The sequence below is a fragment of the Carettochelys insculpta genome, chromosome 4 (assembly GCF_033958435.1).
Source record: "Carettochelys insculpta isolate YL-2023 chromosome 4, ASM3395843v1, whole genome shotgun sequence".
Classification (NCBI taxonomy): domain Eukaryota; kingdom Metazoa; phylum Chordata; order Testudines; family Carettochelyidae; genus Carettochelys; species Carettochelys insculpta.
This window is the reverse complement of record NC_134140.1, coordinates 122,121,159-122,144,688: the sequence shown is the minus strand read 5'-3', so window position 1 is coordinate 122,144,688 and position 23,530 is coordinate 122,121,159. Positions and strand designations below refer to the sequence as shown.

Genomic DNA, 23,530 nt, shown 5'->3' with positions numbered 1-23,530 from the left:
TAATCATCATTCCTTACAGTCAGAGCAGCATGAAGATACAGTTCCTCCTTGATGGGAAGTTTTATTCCCCTCCTCCCCACCTTCCTGCTGTGACCTAAAAGCTTCTCTGGTGGGAGGAATTTACTTTCCAGATGTTTTCTTGCGGGGTAGGTAGAGTAAACAACAAAGTCTTTATTCATCTTTTTAATGTTCCACTAGTCTGTCTGGCATCCATGATACTTCCTTCTTGGCCAGGATGTTACATCTTTGGTTGGAGACCAGCACTTACCAGTTAACCTCTCTTGTCCAGTGATATACATAGTGTCTTACAATGCAAACACTGAAATTTTACCTTATAATATGGAATATGAAAGTGATATTAATGTGTGCAGCAACTTACAAGGATTCTATAAAGTCACTATATAATTCTAATAGTATTTTAGCACTACTGATACATGTGAGCCAGACAGATTTCAGCTATGCATTTATCAATATTGAGTTGAAGCTCAGAGACAGTGGCCTGAGCTGGCACCAGCTGTCTTGGCAACACATCCCACTCCCCCTGCCCCCGATGCCCCATATGTAAAAGTGGTGTAATATGGACCCTCATCTTGCATTTTGATACCTTAACAGTGAGGCTGGCCTTTTAGACCCCTTCAAAGCACAATCCCCACAAGGTTCAGGTGAGCTATGTTTCTGTCTTCCAGATCTCAAGAAGTGGATCTGTCCCACGAAAGCTCATCACCTAATAAATAATATTGGTAGTGTTTAAGGTGCTACAGGACTGCTTTTTGTTTTTATTTTCTAGCAGTCACTAAAAGCAGCCAAGCTTATGTAGGCCTTGACAAAAGTGTGTAAACCCTGCAGCACTTTATTGACAAATGTCTGAAACATAGGTCTGTATTTGTTAATCCAAAAGACATAATTTTAAACTTGTATAGATTACATTCCACTATGAAAGATGACTTTTCCTGGACGGCAGCATCTAAGGGAAATTGCCAGTGTCCTTTGGTCAAATCCAGATTATTTATGAATTTTGCACTGCCCAGTAAATCCAGAAGGGCTGTAGAGTAAGGATTAGGTTGGATGATGGCATTTATCCTTGTAAAATCCATGCAAAAATCTAAGCATTTCCCCCTTTTAAGTGCCACCACAGTATGAGATGCCCAAAGGCTTTTTGATTTTGTGGTCACTCCCATGCTAAACTTGCTCTCTGTTTTCTCCTGAATTTATTTTTGCATTTACTCTTTAGCATGGTATGCTCTGATAAGGTCCTGCCCAGCAATTTATATTTTCAATAGACTCCCTTATTTTTTAAGTTAAACCTGGCTGGTTGAAAAATACCTACCTGTGGTATTTTAAGAGGGCCAATAGTTCCCTTCTTTTGTGTTGGAAGATTCAAATCCTTCCAAATTTCAAGCGCTTTCCAGTGGAGATTTCGGTGATAGGATCCTAAATTACAAATCCTCACTCTCAAGGACTAACGCTATTAAAGGGGCAGTAAATGTTCATTGTCACAAAAAATCATATTCACCACAGTCTTTATTTTGTGGTACATTTTCAGTCTAATAACACTGTTTGCACAATTCACTGCAGAGGGTTTTCTTCACATTATAGGTGACCTCATTCTCATTACATGAGATGGTCTCTCCCATCTGTCTTGCACTTTGGCACCCCTGAGACCTGACCAGTGCTGGATGAGAGAATTTGCTGGATGACAGGAGGTCAATATTATCTAGCACATTACCAACACTCTCATTGGTTTACTGGGCTCTTAGACATTTCAGGGGTAAATTACAGCTAAATAACAGCACAGAACACTGAGCGCCCGGACTGGTGACTGTAAATACACTTTATGGGTCCACAGGAAACGTGGCCACACCCATGATAAGTGGTCACCTGGCTAACTAAAATCAGGCTGGATTACTGAGCTTGCTGGATGAGAGCTCTGTATTAGAGGGGTTCAAACTGTTACTTCCAAAAACCTTGCACAGGGACTCTTAGATTTAATACGTCTTTTCTATAAGGAGGTGCAAACCCTGTAGACTCTTGGGACAGTTCTTTATGTTTGTAACAACTAAGGGAGCAACATATTCCTGTCATTCTCTAATTGGGTTACATATGTTCTTAGCATAGACTGTTAGCTTCTGGATTATAGGTTGCAGCTTTTATCTTACTCAGCACAACTCCTGTAATCTTTTGAAAGCTATAGAAATGTTTTTGAAAAATACCATAGCGTTAACTTAACTTTTACAAATCATCATTCAGCCTGTGTGGTGTCCTCCTTTCCATCACCCTATACGACTGTCCTACTATACAATAGTATACTATACTAAAATCAGAGAAGGTAAGTATTACCTGGGAAAGCTCATTACCTAGTGAACAAATTTGTTAATCTTTAAGGTGCTACAGGAGTGCTTGTTTGTGAAGTTACAGACTAACACAGCTACCCCTCTGAGGCTTCTACTATATAAACTGTCTACTACTGTGTATTTATAAGGTTGCCTGGTGTAGAATTCATTGATAGGGGAGAGGAAGGTGAGGGTAACAGTGACTGGGAACACAAAGCCTATGAACTGTGCATTTATTTGCCAAGAGTATTTTTCAGTTAGGGTGAACAAGGGCTAGCATAACATCTATTTCAACAATGTCACACAAAACACATCTGTTTCAGGTGCCTTGGTTTGTCTGTGTTTTTTAAACAGCTTATATGTATTTTACATGTTCAAAACATTGTGGGTTGTGGAAAAGCTCCCAGTTGTGTTAGAGCATGCTCTTGTCCTTAAATACTTTATATTGGACATATTCTGCCGCAGGAGCCTGATAAACCAGTGTTGAGGATTGTTGAGTTTAGTGCGCCAGGATCCATGATCTAAACTTCCTTCCTTGAAAGTCTGCTACTTGATAATAATTTACAGCTTCTTTGTGAGATGGACAGCAGTTTCTCTGTATAAGTCCACTTCTTTATATAATGCTTTTAAATGTTGATAACGTTCACTTAAAAGACAGGTTTAGGATAATGGTATCCTGTGAATTTAGGCAGTGTTTTTGCATACTTGTTTCCAAGCTTGGGCCTTATCAACGTACCCTCTCTCCCAGTGATGTTCCAGTGCTTATCTCCTGATTTTTAGTAATTTATTTTCTGCTGTGTACCCCGTGAAATCCTTTCATGTACCACACTTTGGGAAACACTGAATTTAGGTATTTTGTCTGTGACTACTGTGGTATATGAGTGCCCAACTACTCCAAAGTGGTCATTTATAAGAATTTTGTGTGCATGTGAATACATACAACTACTTAAAAACGATGTTAAAAGTTTGCATTGCTGCTCACAATAGTATGAAAAAGAAATACCTCTTAACACTAAAGCTAAACTAATCCAAGACAGAGCTGTCAAATTCCCCAGGCCCTGTGAGACTCTGAGATTATTCCCCAGGACCTTTTCAGGGTTAAATGAAAGAGTGCTAAAAGAATAGCAGCTGCTTGGAGAGTCATCTATGTTTGTATTCACCAAGGGTGGAGCAGAATTTATGGTATCAATGGTGACAAATTTATTGGCAAAAAGCTTGGTGTGTTCAACGCTAGCCTACTTGTCTCCCAACATGAGAGTTTGAATTCAGCTCTTTCTAAGAGCCTTAGAAACTTGTATTATGAAAGAACTAAACTGTTTTGACCACTTTCAAACTCTCACTTACCTTTCAAGATCACTTAAAAGGTGTTGAGTCTGTACCTGTGACGTACAGAGTTACAAAACAAACAGTCAAAATTTTAAATCTCTTCCAAACAGCTGTTGTATTGTCTTTGCTCTCCTACTCCACAGTACAGGTCTCCCTAGCAGTTAGAACATGTTTTGCCTTTCTACTTGAGATTTGAATCTTGTGTCACAGGTGCTTGGTTTTGCATGGCTACTAGTGGCAAGTGTTAGGTGGCAACTTAGCATGTCGAAAGAAGTAGTATAAACATGCATACGCATTTTATATTTTATATTTTGATAGTATGTTTTTTTGTTCTTCCAAAAAGGTTTGAAGAGTTGAAAAAACATTTGTTCACAGACCATAGGAATTTATTACTGAAAATAGGCTTAAAAAAGCATTCAGTAAGCCACTTAAAAGAAAGTTCATGTCTGGACTGTGGGTCTAGAGGAAATCTCTGGCGTCTTAGAATTTCTGAATCATAGTGGGAAGTGGACGTAACATACATCATTCAAAACTAGTGAAGGAAGAAACTGACAAAAATCTGTAAGAAAAAAAACTAAGTTGCATGCTCACTTTGACAACAAAACTGGGAATTTTGCTAGAATTCTTTACGATGTTGATGTACAGTGCAGCGGAAAGCTTATGAATGTTTATGCAAATACAAACTGAGACGAGGCAGAAAATAGATGACGATCGCAAGGAGTGGTGATTTATTGAAATATGATATATGTTAATAAACCTCTTAAATGAATGTAGTGCTGGATTCACACGCCTGCTGGTGAGATTGTCAGTGGCAAAATTTCCGTTGACGTAAATAGAATCAGAATTTCATCGCAGAAACTAATGTGCTCTATATCTGTACAGTGAATGTAGCATGGGTATTGGCAGTACAGGGTGGACTGATTTAAATCAAGACCATTTAAATTGTTGATTTAAACAACAATTTAAATAACCAAAAACTTGATTTAAATTAAGTTATCAAAAAAGATAAGACTGGCTGTGTTTAGAGTGAACTTAATTTTGAAGTAAACCCCATTGAATTTACCGGCACAGCTGTTTTTGACAACACATGTATAGAATCAGGTTCCCTCGGGAAAGCTGAGTTATGCTGAAGTAAAATAGGGAATAGACATACGGTATCTACATTATGACGACTGTGATGTTCCAAGATAAAGGGCCTATATTATGTAGCATAAGATAAAAAAAAAAAATGATACTCAGTGGCAGCTGACAACTCTAGATTTTTCTTACTGCAGCTTTTTATATTGTATACTTGAATGATAGAGTCTGAACCAAGTTAACTAATTGAATAGGCCATAAGGATTAGCTAAGCAAAATTTTTCTGCCAGCAGCTGACACAGCAAACATTTTGGGAATGTACTTGTCAAATCACACGTATACTAAAAGGCACAGGGAGAATTTTGAAGACTGATGCATTGCAAAGTAAATTTCAGGTTGGACTTCTGATCTGGCACCCTCAGGATCTCTGTGGTCCCAAACAAGGGATTTTGCCAGACCAGAGGAAGTTAATGCCCCTCTGGTCCCTGGTTGCTGCCCCCCCCCACGTCCCACCCTCTCTCTGGCCATGTTCCCTGGCTTGCCACTGCAGTTCCCCTCCTCCTTCCCCCCCCCCCCCCCCCCGCAGCTTCAGTCCCCTGTGGGACTGCCAGGGATGCCAGCACTCCGACCCCAGTCCTCCCTCAGGGCTGCCAACTGCTCGCCCTGCAGCCCCAGCTCTGTGGTCTGGGAGCATTCCTGGTCCTCCTGGAAGAGGGATGTTGCTGGCTCAGAGATTGCCAGTTTTAGGGGGTGCAACCTGTATTTGTTACTCGTTATTGATCCATTCAGCCATATCTACGTCTTCACCCACGTCACTTTCTCCCAACAAGCAGTTTTCCTTCTGATGTTGCCAATTCTTGTAGATATGCCTTCTTGCACCACCTGCATTTGACACACTTTTTCTTTTCTACCAAAGGAATGAATTTCTTCAAAAGCTTCACAGATTATCTCTCTCTTATACCCAGAAACCATAACAGTTTTTCTATGTCAGGTCCCTTTTTTTACTGCTGCGCTTCAGGGTGGGGGAAAAGCAATTTCCAAAGTTCCATGAAAGTGGCTTTTAAGCATGTGGAAGTTTTGTAGCCACTGCAGATGGTCCCCTACCAGCAGAACAATGTGGTCCCACCACTCTGACCTTGTTTCACAACACCAGAACAGCTGGTCCACTGTGTACAAAGGGTTGAGTGCAGCCAGCATCTCTGTTCCTCATCTTCCTTGCTCTGAAGGCTGCTTAAGCTCTGCAACTACCTCAGCACAATGTGTGAGGGGTTATAAGATTTGCCGCAACAGTTTGAAGCTGGACAGGTTCCATGCTAGCCTTGCAATGAAGTCTGAATGGATACCCAGTGAAATAAAGTGCACACAAACACCTTTTTGCTGTTCCTTTCCAAAGGGAGGTGGAGGAGACAAGTGCACTATTGGAGGTTGTCAACACACACCTGGAACCACCTGCAGTATTTTGGGACAACAACCCACACTGCAAAGAGGCAGCAGGAACGGTGGCATAGGAACCCACAGTGTACTGCTGACTAAGTTGAAGCCGCTCACCCTTATGGGGACGTACTACAATGGCTTCCTGTGCCAGTGGGGACATGCACCCTTGACTTTACAAAATTGGGTGCTAAGAAAACTGACCTAAACAAATTCAGCCTAGTCTTCTAGTATAGACATCCCCCTGGCTTTAAAACAGTCTTAACTAACTCCACTGCTGTGCTTGGCCAAGTTCACCACGTAAACACAGAACAAAAGCAGTTGTATGCAGTGTGTTTTTCTTTGCCCGTGTTACCTTTTAGTTTGCTGAAAAACAGAAACTGAAAGCCCAGATCTTTGAAGAAGTGAGAGCTAGTAGTTAGGCTGGACAGACTAGAATAATTAATTTGTTTTTATGAGAATGTAAGTGAATGTGTAGCATGTTTGTGATGAGATTTAATTGTAACTTAGGTTTTATAGAGAAATTTAGTATTGATTTTTTTAAATGTCCCATTTAAATAGAACTGATTTTTTATTTTTAAAATCCGATATTTTTATCTACCTGGCAGTCTGTGCTTCTGTCCCTAATCTGCCCAGTCAATCTGTGATGAACTTGTGATATCTCTGTGGGTCTCCTGAAGCCAATGCCTCCCATAAGGGGCCAATGCTTTTTTGATCATGTGCTGCTAATGTTAGGCTGATTGAGAACCTCAGGGTTGGAAAACCTTTTTTCATTGGGTGGGGGGCACTTACCCACAGAAAAATTAGCCCATTGCCCCATAAAACTAAGAAGAAAAACAAACCAAAAAAATCCTCCACAAAATCCTCACTGATGCGGACCTGACTGTGACACCCCACTTTCCTCATGCTACTCTGTAGTTTCCTTCAGACCAGGTTAACTCTTTGGGGATCTGAGGAGGGACTGAAAATGGAGGGTTTAGGGTTCAGTGTGTGGGAGGGACCGCTGAGGAACAGGTGTGGGGTCTGGGTGGGAAGGAGGGTGCAGTAGCGAGCAAATATTGGGGGTCTGGATGGGAGGTAAGGTGCCTAAGTGGGCTGGGGGCAGTGAGTGAGTGGGGTTATGAGCAGGCTGGAGGTGGTGGGGGGTCTGGGTGGGAGGAGGTACAGGAGCAGTGTGAGAGTCTGGGCAGGGTTCTGTGGTGGGATGTATGTGTCTGGTCAGGAGTAGGCTGGGAGTGTGGTGGTTATCTCTGTGTGCTGCTGCCACTTCTGCCCCAGCTGGGGAAACATCAGCATCAGCTGTAAAATCTCTCCAGAGAGCTTTTTGTCTCACCACTGGCAGACATCCCTTACCCCTGCTGCTCTGATTGGCTGGAATTCTGGCCTATTAGAGTGGTGGAGAAGCCTCTCTGCAGGTAATGCCTGCCATCCCCCAGCCAGGGGTGGGGGTGGAGGATTGGTAGCTCCATGCTTTCCATACCTAACTATAGATTGAAGAGCTGGGGCCCAGCACTTGGTAGTCATAGAATCACAGAGTGCTAGGACTGGAAGGGACCTTGAGAGGTCATTGTGTCCAGCCCCCTGCCCTCATGGCAGGACCAAATACTGTCTAAATCATCCCTGATAGACACTTACCTAACCTGTTCTTAAATATTGCCAGAGATGGCACAGCCTTCCTAGGCTGGGGTTCTGAGGCTGTGCAGTGACTAGAGGTGGGAAAGCCAGAGAAGTGTGTGAAGTGTCAGGTCTCTTTAAATTCTCAAATATCAATGGAACTCGTACTGCTGCTTTCTTACATTGTTATTATCAAAGTGGAATCGCTTCTGTTTCTCGCAATGGTTAAAATGTGTGGTTTGTTTTCCTCTCTAGGCCTGAGTCTTTTCAAAAGTAAGTTTTGTTTTGTTGTGGTGGTGCGGATCTGAAGGAGATGCTGCCATAGGTCAACCTGAGCCCACCAAACTTGCATCTTATAGTGTGCAGAACAGCTTTCCAGTGGTAGCTGACTGGTCTGAATTAAACTGGTGACCGAGAGGTCAACCTCTTTATCCAGTTACAAAACCATTTACTCCTTTTAATTTCAGTTGATTGAGCTGAGCTCCCACTGTTTCACATAATGCTAATGTAGCCTGTCCTTGAGCCATAAATCTATTTTATGTTCTCAGAAGCACCACATAAAGGGTCTGGTCTGATAACTAACCATTTCTGTGCTTGTGTTCCTGCTAGAATTTATTTCCAATATTCATTTTTGCTCCCTTCTTCCGGTACCTTTGGCAAGTGATGTGAGTTTTATACTTGCAGCGATTTATACCCAATTGTCTATCTTTACTTTCACTTTGGTTTACTCAAAAGCAGTGTTTTGTAGAGCATTTCTCAGCTCTTAACAAAAGAAGTTTGTTAAAAGGCCAATTGAACCTTATAAATCAATTACTATTTTTAAGGTTTTGTACAACCTATTCCAGAGTGGCTAGGATCTATACTACACATGTGTAAATATAACATATAACTACATTGCTTAGGGGTGGGAAAAAATCTCCCCCCCCCCGGCCCCTGAGGGAATAAGGCTTTGTCTCTACTGGCAAGTTTTGTTGAGCAAAAGTGCCTTTTGTCAACAAAAGGCTATGTGAGCATTCACACTGGAATTCGACTTTTATTGTGAAGAATGGCCATTTTTGGCAACAGGAAACCTTCCAGCTCCATCCGGGACACTTTTCATTTCCCTTCCCTGTGTTATTCACAAACGCGTGGAGTAGGCACCACAAGGCGTTATGTTGCTGATACTGGGTTCCACGCAGTGGCTGCAGTTCCCATTCAGCAGCTCTGCTCGGCAGTTTGAAGTCTGCTGCCTTGCAGCCAGCTAAGCAGCTCTGCGTCTTGCTCCCTTGTAAGCCTTGTGAAATGTCAATCCCATTTCTTGCTGCCTGAACACCTGAACCTCTCCCCAGTGGGCTGGCTTGGCTTGCAGTGGTCTCGTGCAATGAAGCACCAAAGTGAAGGTGCTGCAATACACCTACCACAAGGTGCAGAAGGCAAACTGCCACCCCGGTGCTGCACCCACGACCTGCTGGCTCTACAGAGAGTGGCTGAAATACGTAAGGGTGATCCTGCCTCCATTCTGAAGTCCCCCTGGATAGTTCAGGGCTGGTTGGGTCATCCCAGAGTGGACCGAGTCAGGAACAGGAAATCCTGGATGAGGGTGCTGAGGGGTAGGGGGGACCCAGATCCAGAGGATCTCTTGGTGTCCACTGATGCTGCAGTCAGGAGCTATTTTCTATCCTGGAGGAGGCTGCCAGTTGGAGGTTGGGGAAGCGCAAACAGCAGGCAGTGTGTCTGGTAAGTGGCTTTGATTTCTGGAAGTGCAGAAGTGAGTTGTTGGCGGGAGGGATGCAGGCTTGGGTCTGTGTGGTACTGATACTGACACAGGGCTAGTCGGAGGTGGAACAAGGTGTTGATGGACTCTCTCACTTCAGGCTAACCCACTTAATAGACACTTGCAGAGGCTGTTTTTTCTTCCCCCTTTCCCTCCGCCTCACTTCCTTCTGCCCTGTCACCTGATCCATTGGCTTTTATTTCCGTTTTTTTTCTACATCTCAGTTGTCAGGATTCTCCAGATCTGAAGTGGGTCTGTCCCACAAAAGCTCATCACCTACGAAATTATAGTCTTAGTGTATAACAGGGGCATCCAGTGTGTTTTCATCGGGGCCACATGGCAATTTTTTACATATTCTGGTGGTTGAACACAAAATAGCCCCAGGCTGGACCCCTGGCAGCCCCAAGCTTTCCCCAGGCTTAATCACCCCTCCCTGCGCTGCAGCCAGGCCCCCTACACCCCATACCCAGTGACTCACTGGAGCTGCTGCCAGAGCCCCAAGTGCCATGCCGAGCCCCATGAGCCATGCTGCTGCTGCTGGCTCCATGGGCTGGATTCTGGCCTGTGGGCCACAGGTTGGACCCCCCAGTCTATAAGGTGCTATAGGACTGCTTTTTTTTTTTGGTTTTGTCACAATACAGCCTAACACAGCTACCTCTTTGAGAGTATTTGCTTCAGGGCAATCGGCCTCACAGATCTCATCGAAAGTGTCAAGCAGAGGCTGGGCTATTTGTCTCTGGGGGTTCCTTGATAGAACTGTTTTATTCACTGTCCCGTTAAGGGTAACTGTGCCATAAGTGGTGGGGGATGGGGGAGGGGAGGAGGAGCCATCGCTACACACAGGCAAGCAGTGGAAGGGCCAGGATGGTAGCCAGATTGTCACAGAAGACCCTCCCTTGCACCCCTTCTAACTCTCAGCAGTGAAATATCTTGCAGGATTACCACAGCCTGTGGAAAAATGCATGGATGTTAGTGATTATAGGGCTCCCCATGCAGGGTTGGGGATGACAAGAGGAACGAGCGGAAGGAGAATGCTGAGCGCTGGAATGCAGCCACCGAGTGGCTCTTAAACATCATGGAGGAGTGCCAGACTGACACATGCCAGGCACTGCTGGCTCCGATGATGGAGCAGCTCCGTGACCACTCCCCACCAGCAGCTGTGTCACAAAAAATTGTTTTCCATGCACCCTCCTCCGCTCACTGCCAACATGTTTTGGCCACCATTCTGCTCATAGTCAGCACCTGCTGCACTCCACACCTGCCCCTTCACTGTCCAGTCCTGCAGGCTCCCACAGGCATCTGATGCTCTCCAGCCCTGTCTCCATGCAGTTTAGCCCTGCTGAATGGTAGCTCCCCCAGGACAGTACATCAGACAGCATGGTGCTGCATATGCTACCTGGATATATTCAGATCCATAAACATGCTGGGGCCTCACCTCCTCCTTTCCCTGCACCTCCTCAAGTGCAGATGTGTCATGCTGCATCTATGGCCTACATTTGTTTTTGATAAACAGAATTCTTGGATTTCAAAGTATTCTTTGTTCTGTTCCATTCCATGGGAGCACACCCCAGAAAAGCAACAGGCACTTTTGTACTAGGTGCGTCATATGAACCAATTACAGTCACGGGGGACATTACAACCACCACACCACCCAGGCATAGCAAGAGAGTACTGAATTTCAGCATCAAATTGCTGTGCATAGGTGTCCCTGATCCGTATGGCCCCGTGCTGCACTCTCCAATAGTCCTAGTCTCAGGCTTTTCAAACTTAACCTCCAGGTACTCAGCCTCAGTAGTCCAGCCCTGAGTGAGACCTTTACCCTTTCCTTCACAAATATTATGGAGGGTACAGCATGCAACTATAAACATAGGGTCATCAGCCAGGTCCAGCTACCTGTGCAGACATCACCAACGGGCTTTTAAATGGCCAGTAGCACACTCCACAGTCATTCTGCACCTGCTCATCTTGTTGTTGAATTGCTCCTTGTTACTGTCAGGGCTCCCAATGTATGGCTTCATGGCATTAAGGTGCAGAAGGTTTCTTTCAGGACTGCAATAAGTATTTTGACTTCCTCCCGCTACAGTGATCTTCTGTTTCAGGAAGACATTTCCTGCTTGCAGCTTCCTGAACAGGCCAGTGTTCTGAAGGATGCTTGGGTGATGCTTCTTTCTGGACCAACCTGCATTAGTGTCCACAGTGATCCACATGTGCCTGGAGAATATCTTCCAATTAATGCATTCAGAGTCTAGGTGGTCTTGTGCCAGAATTAGCTTGGCTTATCTCTGTGTGAAGTTCCTTTGAAGCCAACAGTTCAAACCAGTGGGATGACTTACAGGACTAAGCACTGTGTTCATTACCAAGTTCTTAGATTGTAAACTTCTGGGGAAATGAACTATTTTATTTCTCCTTCTATTGCAAATTATGGAGCAAACTGTCAGAATTTGCATAGTAACAATCCTAATGCAGTGTAGCTGACTGTCTTTATGTTATCATGAATCTCATAACAGTTTGTGGACAATTTCAGCTTTCATTCTTAAAGAAAAAGTAAGTTTCTTACCCTTGCAGCTCTGGAGAAAGCTTCCAAATTTAACCCTAGTCCACCCTACAGGCTCAAAAAGCAGAAGGCAAATAAAGGAAACACCAGTCTGTTGTTTTTCACATCATCTCAGTTTTGAAGTCATTGTCCTTATTTTTGAACATGTGGGGGTTGAGTCACTGCCTCAGGTAAACCATTAGCTCTGTGGACTACAGCTAGCATTGCACATGGTCAATCAGGTTGATGACCTGAAACTAGCAAGGTAGCTCAGACTGCACTGCAGGTTTGGGGGGCACAGGGTGGTTGTGGTGGAGGGAGCTGACCTTGGGGAGAGCCACTGAACAATTTAGTGCATGTTTTGGTTTTGCTGTGTCTTCTCTCATAGTTAGTGATCGGAGAGCATTACTTTTATAGGAGTAAGGTACCTGCATTTTTGCTCAATTGCAACATGGCTTTAGAAAACAAGCTGTCGGAGAAGTTGTCTGATGACTCAGATACTGCTGACAACCAAAGCTGAAAAGCAGCTATATCCTTTCAAGTGTCAATATCAGTCCTTCCTCTGTATAATTTCTGTCTTGCATTAACAAGACGTTTCCAGCAGGGTGGCATTACAAGGAGAGCAGTTCTCTTGAGATTAGATGCATGCAGTTTCCTCTCCTGCGGGGTGGAACCACATATGGAGAGCAGCCATTTGGGAGAAAAGTGATCCCTCTGCTCCCTGTTAAGCAACCTTAGGTAGCACCTAGGGAGGCTGAATATCAATATGTGCTGTGTCTTACTGAGGGGAAGACACTTGGATATTTTTAACTTGCATATTAATGGTCTCGTTTCTTTTCCAGATGAGCTGATTTACACCGAAGGGTGGTAATGGCATCCATGGACATACCAAGCAGCACTAACGGGTAGGAATTAGCGCACGGTAACACTGGGAACACCCTTTTGCATTTTACTTCTTCAACTCATTTTCAGATAGGTTCAGATTTAACCTCTCTTCATTCATTTTGAGACTTTTTGTGAGGGGGGTGGAAAACAGATCTGTTTTGTTTTAAATCTACTATGCTTCATCAAAGCAAAAGATTACTGTCAGTCTCATCCATATAAATAAAGAATTTGACACCCACTCTCAATGTGGGGGAGAGATGGCTCCCAAGAGCAATGGCCACTAGTCCTGCGGGTTTGATAAGTGGGGTGGGTCCTTACCTTAAAACACATCCAGTGGTTTGCGGCCTGCCCCAGAGAATTTGACACATTCTGGGCTTGTCTACACTTGAAAAGTTTAATTTTTTTGGAAAACCCCTTTTTTTCTGAAGAAAAAAGGGGTGTGTGGGAAGCTGTTCACACTGCCATGTGTGAAAAGTCGAGATAAGAGGTTTTTTTCCCTTGAAATAGTAACTCCAGCTCTGAGAAGGACTTTTGTCAACACCTCTTCTCCCCCCGCCATTTAAAGTTGAAAATGAATGTGTGTGAATAAAGCACAGCATTCATGGGCTTATGTGAACACTCCTTTTGTAATGCTGTGTCTGTGAACAATGGCTGTAAATGAGGATGCTCAGCTTCACGGTGCTGTGGCTGTGTGAACATAATTTTTTTTTTTTTTTTTAAGAAGAAGCTTATTTTGATCTTGGAACACTGAAAAAAGGTATCCTAGACTCTGTTTTGCACAAAGCCTCCCAGTGATCTGCATGAGGTTGATTGTGCCATTAAAATGCAGAGCTTCTATCCTGTGTCACATGAATAAAGAAGGATAGTTAAGCAGGGCTTTTCTGACCTGGGGACTGAATCCAGGCTATGCTGATCTTATACCTTTGGGGTGCAGGAGGTCATGGAGATGTGTTTAGGATTACTTTGGCAAATTAAATTTATCTGAGGTATTTAGATGGGCCCAGCAGGGGGGTGTCTGATCACCTTCCTGCCATTTTTCCTCCCAGCAGTTCTGGGAGGTGGGGAAGTCCTGATCTCTCCATTTTACAGCTGGCCAGTTCAGGCACCTACTGACTGTGACTTGTCGTCCTAAGTGTCACAGAAAGCCATTGGCAAAGCTAGAAATTGAATCCAGGCCAGAAAACTTATCACTAATTCCTCCTCTAACCTACTGTCTAACATTAATCTAGCTTTGTTAATTTGCTTCATTAAAATCACATAGATGGGCAAGAAATGTCCTCTTCACATTCAGCTATCCATATCTGAACACAACATCTAACAACATCTCTGCTTCATCTTGGCATCTGATATCAGATCAGAATGAATCTGACAGCTGTTGTGAATCTGTAGGGCACATTGTGTTGTGTACGTGCAGGTTATTTTGATTTAAGTGGAGTGTAAATTTTAGGACATTTAACACTCTTCACAGTGTGGTGTCTTACAGCTCTGGTGCCAAAGCCAACAAGGTATCTAACATCCCTGGGTTTAATTTTAACCATTTGTGAAAGAGCGTGTTGCTTTAAAGTATTAGGATTGTATGAATGTCAGTGAGGTAATGCCGAGCAACGTGTTAAGAATTCTTGATGATGACTGGAAAGAGCCTTTGGTGTACAGTCTGCAAAATAGTCTGGTTCAGAGGCAGTAGTTTTTTTTTTTTTAAATGTTTCTTTTTGCTGGAATATTGAAACTGTGGTGAACTATTTCCCTTCCCCCACTCTCTCCGGAAATCTTATTTTTAACATCTGCGGTCACTCTTAAGCAATGGTGTGCATTTATAAACTCCGCTGTTAATAATACATCATTTGTATTTTGCCCCTTTCCTGAGGATTCTGTTTCATTATTTTCTGCTCTCAGGTCTGGAGCCTTCCTCCAGATGTGTGGGGTAGACAATAACATCTGTTACTTGTGGATTAACCAACAGGCATACACTATGGTAGAGATCTTGTTATAGGCTTCAGTTAGGCAAAGTGCTGGAGCTGTAACCCTAAAGTACTTAAAGCTAACCTTGTTCCAAAGTGCTTTGCAGAATCATGGCCATAAATATTTTCCCCAACTTCCTGGCCACTGTTGGCCAGGAGTATTGCCATCACTCACAATCTGCTGTCTTTCTTGTGCTGTTGTAGTCATACCAGTCCCGCTATATTAGACAGACAAGGTGGGTGAAGTAATATATTTTATTGGACCAATTTCTGTCAGTGTAAGAGAAGCAAACTTTAGCTTTCACAAAGCTGTTTCTTCGGGGTTGCAGTGCATCACAGCTAAATGTAAATTGGAACAGACTGTTTAGCATAAGTAGTTTAAAATGTATTTCAAGAGACCATTCATGGTGAAGTGACTCATTAACATCTCTCATGTCATAGGAAGGGAAAAAGGGTGTCAGGGAACCTAGTAGAGGGATAACAACAAGAAGTCCTGTGGCACCTTATAGACTAACAGATATTTTGGAGCATAAGCTTTCATGGACAAAGACGGAGGGATGGATAGTAGTCTAACAAAGCGACGAATGTAAGCTCCCAGGTCCATCTTTTGAAATTTGCTACAGGTTTCCTTTGAAGATGAATAGCTGAGATGTAGAGTGATGGCTTTGTGAAAAGTGTTCACCCACAGGTAATAAGGTGTTTGGCCCTTGAGAACGTACTGATTGTCTGGTTTCACCCACATGTTGTGACAGGGATGTGTAGGACCCATGAATCTTGAAAGGTGGGCAGTGGGGGCATACTGATCATTGTGGCAATGGAGATATGTCTGCAGGTTTTGCATCTGTTCTTCTGGTAGGGTCTGTGGAAAGCTTGCTTCTGATGAGGCATTTGGAGAGATTGTGGGGTTGTTTGAAGGAAAAGGGGTTCAGGAAAGATTTTAAGAATTGGGTCCCTATTGAGTATGGGTTGTGGTTGTTTTATGTGCTGTAGGGGTCCAACGTGAAGTGGTAGGTGACAACTAGAAGTTTGCAGTCAGAGTTAAAAAAGGTTGTCTCATAATGAAATCTACATCTCCAGTGGAATGTTATGGGGATGGTTGGCTTGTTTTAAGGCAGTTTCTGTTAAGGTGTATCCAAGACTTTCTCCTCAGAACACATTCTGTGGTATCTGGGTGTCTGGCTGTAGAGAACAGTATTCTTGGTGTGTTTGGGGTGGTTAGTGGATCTGTGAAGGTAGGTGTGGTGGTCTGTGGATTTCTCTTCGAGAGAGCTGTATCTAGAGTTCCACTGTTGAAGTGGATTGTGATGTCCTGGAATTTGAGATTGACAGAGACTTTGGTGGTGGTGGTTGAAATCTTTGAGGGAGTTTTTTGACTGTTTAGAAGATGATATCATGGATGTATCTCTGATATATCATTGGTTTTGCATTGCATTTGTCTAGAAATTCTTCATTGTAGTCCATGAAGAGGATGGCATACGTTGGAGCCATCATAGGGTTATGGTTTGAACAGACTAATTGTTGTAAAATTGTTTTCTTGGAATCATAGAGCGGAAGGGACCTCAGGAGGTCATCTTGTTGTTACATAAGAACATAAGAATGGCCATACTGGGTCAGACCAAAGGTCCATCGAGCCCAGCATCCCATCTGCCGACGGTGGCCAATGCCAGGTGCCCCAGAGAAGGAGAACAGAAGACAATGATCAAGTGATTTATCTCCTGCCATCCATCTCCTGCCCATCTAGTCCAGCCCCCTGCCTCAATCAGGATCAACCTCCACTAAGTCATCCCAGCCAGGGCCTTGTCAAGCTGGGACTTAAAAACCTCTAGGGATGGAGAATCCACCACTTCTCTAGGTGACGCATTCCACTGCTTCACCACCCTCCTGGTGAAGTAGTTTTTCCTAATATCCAGCCTTCACCTCTCCTTCTGTAACTTCAGACCATTGCTCCTTGTTCTGCCATCTGACACTACTGAGAACAGTCTCTCTCCATCCTCTTTAGAGCTCCCCTTCAGGAAGTTGAAGGGTGCTATTAAATCACCCCTCAGTCTTCTCTTCTGCAAACTAAATAAGCCCAAATTCCTCAGCCTCTCCGTATAGGTCATGTGCTCCAGCCCCTCAATCACTTTTGTTGTCCTCCACTGAAAATGCTCTAGCACATCTGCATCCTTTTTATACTGGGAGGGCCGAAAACTGGACACAATATTGCAGATGTGGCCTCACCAGTGCCGAATAGAGGGGAACAACAACCTCTCTAGATCTGCTCTAAATGCTCCTCCTAATGCACCCTAATATGCTGTTAGCCTCCTTGACTACAAGGGCACACTGTTTACTCGTATCCAGCCTTTCATCTATCATGTATATGAAATGGATGAGTTCAGTGATGTGTTTTGGGTTGACATTTGAGGGTGGTCCACTGTCTTGCAAATATTTGAGGAACATGGCTATGCTCTCTTTGTCAAGGATGTTAGCAAATGGCAGGGTTGGCCAAACTTACTGATCCTCTGAGTCATGTACCGTGATTGTCAGAAGTTTGAGAGCCAGAATGTCTGCTGGGACTTGTGGCAAGGGAAATTTCAGGGTTTCATCCCCAGAGGAAGTGCCTGCTAGGGCTGAAATCCAAGCCTCAGCACATGTGCCTCATGCAGCTGAAGCCACACCATCCAGTCTCGGGGGAGAAGACCGTAACTCCTTCCCCTCCCAGTCTGATAGTAAGAGGAAAAGGGGAGAGGCACATATAAGAGTCTTGGCTTGGTCACCCTGCCCTATAAAGAAGTGATGTCCTGGAATCAATGAACAAACATCCACAGGAAAATAAGACAAATATTCTGTCACCTTTTCACAGAACGTTCACTCTGTATCTGACCTATTATTCATCATCACCAAGGACATTTGTACAATACTTTCAAAAGTCAAGCCTGGGAGCTCAATTTCATAATTTTGCTAGATGCTAAAAATAGTGAGGTGGCTAACAGCCCTGGATTTACAGCTTATTACAATAATGGATAACCCACTAACAGCTACCCCCATAATTGTCTCTCCTCTTCTTTTCCACAGTGTGACTGAAGGAGTGTTAAAAGGCCACTTCATCTGGAATGGTCACTTAGTGTTTCTTAAACTTTTTGAGACCATGGAACACAACAATAATATTTTTTATGTGGAGCACTTTGAAAATTTTCAATTAAAAAAAAAGACCAAAAAAGCCAAACAGAAACATATTCAGCAAAACCAAAATTACGCCATTTAGTCCGGTGCCATAGAAATGAAGTAGTAACACTGTTTCTGGTTTTAATAACAGAAAATATAGACTATCAAAAAAGTGTCAGATGCTTGCGGCATACCTCTGAGTTGGTCATGGGATGCCAGTGTTTCACAGAACATAGTTAAAGAAACACTGATTGAAAATTATACGTCAACTACTTACAGTAAACATTGTTACACCTGGTATGTCACTGTGACACTGCGAGGCTGGGTATGCTACAGGCCTCCATCTTTCTCTAGCAGAGACAGGGAACGTACAGCCATGCAGGGCATTGCTGTGGCTGGAGTGCCAATACTGGCTTTCGCTGTCAGGGTTGGGGAGAGCTCCAAGCCTCATGGGCCAGATAATGGTTGGAACTGACCTGTAGGCCATGCCTGGCAAGTGAGGAGCGAGCGGCTCTGCCTGCTGCAGGGAAGCACTCCTTGCAGGCACTGCACCTCTCATCTCCATCACTCTCATTGGCTGGGAATTGGCCAGTGGGGCAGGGGAGGTGGTGCCCACAAGGAATGCTGCTCTGCAGTGGCTGGAGCAGTGCAGAGCTATTTGCATCCCTCTCCCCAGCTGCACCGGGTGGGCAGCCCCATGGCCTGCAGCTGTACCTAGTTCTGCACCCTCCATCTTTCCCTCTCAGACCCCGCTTACCCTCTCTCCCTCCTGCTCAGACCCTACATCCTCAGCCCCAGCCTGTTCCCTGGCAGCCCTTGCCAGACACTGAACCCGTCATTCTGGCACAACCCCAGAGCCTTGTGAGGAGCTCAGAATCTTCTAACTCCAGGCCTCCATAAGAGTTAATTTGGCCCTGGGGGGAAGTCTTGGGGATTGTCTCACCAGGGGCTGGAGTACAAGGAGAACCCTGGTGCCCTGAGTTTCATGACTGACGTATCTCTTTCTCCAGTTTATCAGTCAGGGGACATGTCCCTGAGAGTATTTTGTTTTGCTTCTCACTTATGTGTGGCCTCCGATTTTTATTTTTTCCCCCCCTCTTGTGGGGTTAGTGGCTGTGACCCCTAAAAGGTTCCCAAACCCTTCTGTGTAGTTTCCCAGACATGAATAACTCTGCCAAAGGTCAGACTTCTCTCTCTCTCCACCACAGGTTGATTACCTAACCAACCTTGTGTTTCTAACCTAGTTAAACTGGCTTTTCCTGTCAGCTTGCACTTTTGGGCTTCAGTACATTGCTAGCTTTGCAGTTCTACCTTTCAAAAACAGGATTGTGGGATTCACAGAGTTATTTTCTTTATCTGAAAGGCTACTGTAGTATAAGATGCTGAGACTTCCTATGCCCCTCCTACTGTAGCAACCTAAGGGCCAGTGTCTCCTGCTAGGTGTAAAACTTGTGGGGAATAGGAACTTGTCTAGCAGCTTTATGTAATTCAGTCTTTTTTTGTTTGAAAGGAGAATCATGGAGAGGACTCTGGAAGCCTCCCTGTATTGTGACTGAAGGGATGAATCTGCTGTAAAGACAAGGTGTAAAAGGATAAAATGAGTCTTCATTTTGGCAACTAGGGATCTGCTTAAGTGCTGAATTTTATGTCCCCTGACTGCAGGTACATGGGCAGCAAGTCACAGACAGTACTTTTGGATTGTAATTGTGTGGAGCTTATGCGTGAAAGCAGGAGGCAGCATGATTGGTTGCTTGGCAATGCCAAAAGGGAAATACCATGTGAGATACTATTTTGCTGAGACATTATTTATTGGTGGTTTTGAGGAGTGCAAAGCAGCATAATATTGTGGCTATTGACTTAACTAATTTCTTTGAAAAGTCTGAGAAATTGTTAGTCTTTAAGGTGCTACAGGAAGTCCAAAGCCTTTGAAAAGGTCATTCACTGATTTGGTGTTGAGAACCTCTTTGCAAATGAAAAGGCTACTGCAGGTTTGTCTTAGCTACTTGAAAACTAAATAAATGTGTCTTGCCCTTTTCACCTCAGACTGAAAAGAAATGTCCAGTGGTGGCTTTTAGGCACAATTCTTGGAACAGAGGTGGGAAAAGACCTTTTAATTAAGACAGCACTGACTCTTGAAGTGTGTTTGTGTGTGTGTGCGCGTGCGCGTGCGCGTGTGCCTTTTAAAAATACTTATGTATAATGTACTTTTCACAGGTGGGTAAAAAGTACCTGAAAAAGTTACGTAGGTAAAAGTTCAGTTACTTTGCAAAAAATGTATTTAAGTAAAAGTCAAAGTATCCTTCTGGAAAATGACATTGGTAAAAGTACAAAGTTATTGCATCTTGATAGTACTAAAATATCCAGAAGTAAAAAGTAACCATCCTATAGAAATCTATGGTTAACCACTTGAGTTATCATAAGGCTCTATTATTTTTCCCAATGTATATAAAAATAAACACACACACACGTGTGTGTGTGTGTGTGTGTGTGTGTGTGTGTGTGTGTGTTATAGACACGTACTATGGATGTATATTTCAAATCTGGAATTGTAGTTGTAGCCTTCATTTATAAAACTAGAGTGTCCAAATTAAATACAGGAGTCAAATTACAGAAATGTATTTATTTTGTCTATGTTCACAAGTGTTCATTTTAGCATTGTAATGATTAATTACAAAAACGCTTGTTCAGTCTTAGAAGAGTTGATTTTCAGAATGATCACAGTCAAGCCTTAGAGAGAATGGTGCTTGTGCTGCCCCCTCTACATCTTCCCCCCACCCCCCAGCTTCCCTTGGAAACTGCTCAGTCCCTTGCTCCTCTGCGTACAGGGCTATTGTCTCTTCCCCCTTGCAAAGGGAGTTGTCAGAGTCCTGCTTCGCCAAGCCATTCCTTTAAGAGCTACATGGGGAATGGATTCTTTTAGCTTAAACCGTGGGTGGGGAATCTAAGGCCCAGGGGGCTGGATGCATCCCCTGGCTTGCCTAGATCTGCCCTCCAAGATTCAGGGATTTCCCCCCCGCCCACCCCCAGCCCAGCATTGAGGAGCACAGGCTGGAGCTCCAACCTCCTGCTGTCCGTCGTGGAGCTGGAGCACACAAAATCAACTAGCCTGGGCCCTCCGAGGGGAATGTGCGAGGGGAATGAATTCCTTCTTCTCAGCTGGGGGCCACATCAGTGAGCGTTCTGTTTTATTTTGGTTTTTGCTTTTGCTTCTCACTTTTATGTGACCCTGGACTGTGGCCTCTGACCCAAAAAGTTTCCCTACCCCTGAATTAAATATTTCCCCCCAGGTAAGACACCCAGACGGCAGCTACTGTTTTCAAAAGGCATCCAAGTGTGAAATGAAACATTGGGTAAAAATATCTGAGGGGGGTCACACGCCATTCAGTGGATTCTACCTCCACAGTTTGAGCTTCTATGAGGGAGCACTGGCAGCTCCCTGGCTGTAGCAGCACTTGTCCCTAATGCCTGGTGGTTGACCTGCAGCTCATGATGAGCTCCATGCTATCGGATGTGGGCTGCATCTTGCCCACGGCTCTTCTGCAGCTCTCTGACCACTCCTGACTCACCAGTGGTACCATATCAGATTGTGGTGGGGCTGGGGAGGCAACTTCAGTTGTCATTCCAGAGGAAACTTAGGCACCTGAAATGTCGAGGGTTTGGGGGAGATTTCCGGGGGGGGTCCAAATAATTTAGAGATTAGCTGATTTCACAGTACACAGCAATCCTAAATATTTCCATCGGTAATAATTAAATTATCTATAGATAGGAAAAGCAAGAAAAACGCGGCTTGAGAACTTGTTAGAGTTAAAATTCAACTATATAAACTTCTGAACTGGGCTTGTAACAAACGGATGAGTGAATGAATAGTTAAATCAACAAATCATGTTTTATTTTGTATATTTTATTTTGTATCTCTTGACATGTGAAATAGTGGATTTTGCTGTTCTGTTGTAGTCATGTTGGTGCCTGGATGAGAGCCATGAAGTGAGCGAAATAATATCTTTAACTGGACCAAATATGGTTGGTGAGAGCGGCAACCTTTGGAACTCCTCAGAGCTCTTCTTCTGGTCTGTGAAGCTCAAAAGGGGTAATCTCTCACCAACCAAAGCTATTTCAAAATAAAAACGATATTACCTCACCACCTTGTCTCTCTGTGTTTTAACAGCTTTAAAGCTTGAACTCTTTGCCTCTCCACTTCATCTGTCATTAAAAATGATCAGACCTCCCTCCGTAATTTCCCACAACTTTGATCATTATAAACATACAAAAAGCTTAAAGCATATTACACAAAAGTTATAAAAAATAAAAAGTGCATTCCACCAAGCCTTTTTATGAGCCAGAACAGCAGGGCTGAAACACTGCAGAGGGATGGAGAGATGGGGTAGCGCCTGTATTCCCACTAAATTCCCCTGAGTTTAAGTGCCTCATTGAAACTGGAAGTCGCAACAATCACATCTCATCCTTCCAGAGAATGAAGAGGGTTTTCAGGTTAAGATGGGAGCAAAGAAAAATCCTTATTCCTGATCTTGAAGCAAGAATAACACTGTGCTCAAAAATTTCTCAGGTCAGGCACGTTTTAAGAAGGCCCCCTGACTTGGGAACTTTCAGCATTCTGAGAAGTACAACTTGTGGTGAGAACATAAACAAAACCTGAGTGTGTGGCTAGGTCACTAAGAATTGAATGTAAGGTAATGCATTTCAGCCATCCAGCCAGACATCACCCACTGTGACTCATTACTCTGGGGGACTCCTGGGAGAGGTGATTTCAGTAACAGTTATCTCTTCTGCACCCAGCCACCTGCCTTGCATTGGGGAAGCAGAAGCAGCCCTTCCACCGCCAAAAGTGAGCAAAACTTCTAAGCCAGCCAGGGAAGCAGGAAGACAGAAAAAATTGCTGGTAGGGGAGGGGCACAATTAAAAGTTTCCCACCTCCAAACTCAGGTGTTATACTCCACTTCCTAGTTCGTAGCCCAGTCTTCCTCCTCCTCAGTCCCCCAGTGGAGTTTAGGAGGAAAAGTGGGGAGGGTAGACCCAGGTCTGCTCCACACTAACACACATCCAGAGAACAGGGTTACTCCAAATCCATATCAGCCAGCGTACAGAGGGAAGCCCTCCCCCGCACTCCCCCAATCCCCCCCCCATACTAGCTCCAAATCCAGCTGGCCAGAACAGAGAGAATTTACACACACTTCTTCAACCCCCAGCAACCTCAGCCCCGTGCCTCTTCCAGCACTGCCTGCCCCCACCCTCTTCCTATAGGGCTTCTACAGAGGCCCTCTGTCCCAGGGAGAATGGGGAGCCCCTGCCCCGGGCACCCACCTTACTGCGTCCCCTAGCAGAGCAGAGGAATTACCTGAGGCAGAGTAAGTGCTGCAGCTGTTGTCCTCTCTCCTACCTAGCTGGCTGGCCGGCCCACAGGTAAAGTCACGTGAGACTCTTCATATGAATCCCCCTCAGCACATCACCTTGGTCACTTGGG

General features: G+C 44.2%; 1 protein-coding gene across 2 annotated transcripts in view; it reads left to right on the top strand.

Annotated features, from left to right (window-relative positions):
• The window catches only part of AFF1 (ALF transcription elongation factor 1), a 173,585-nt gene that overhangs the window by 1,103 nt on the left and 148,952 nt on the right, over positions 1-23,530 (top strand). The window contains exon 2 of one of the 2 annotated variants that reach the window (XM_074993661.1): positions 12,907-12,969. In XM_074993661.1, the coding sequence (XP_074849762.1) occupies positions 12,935-12,969 (35 nt within the window). In that variant the 5' untranslated portion in view covers positions 12,907-12,934. Of the gene's footprint in view, positions 1-12,904; positions 12,970-23,530 lie in introns of those variants that run through there. The other variant, XM_074993659.1, reaches the window with a different exon arrangement.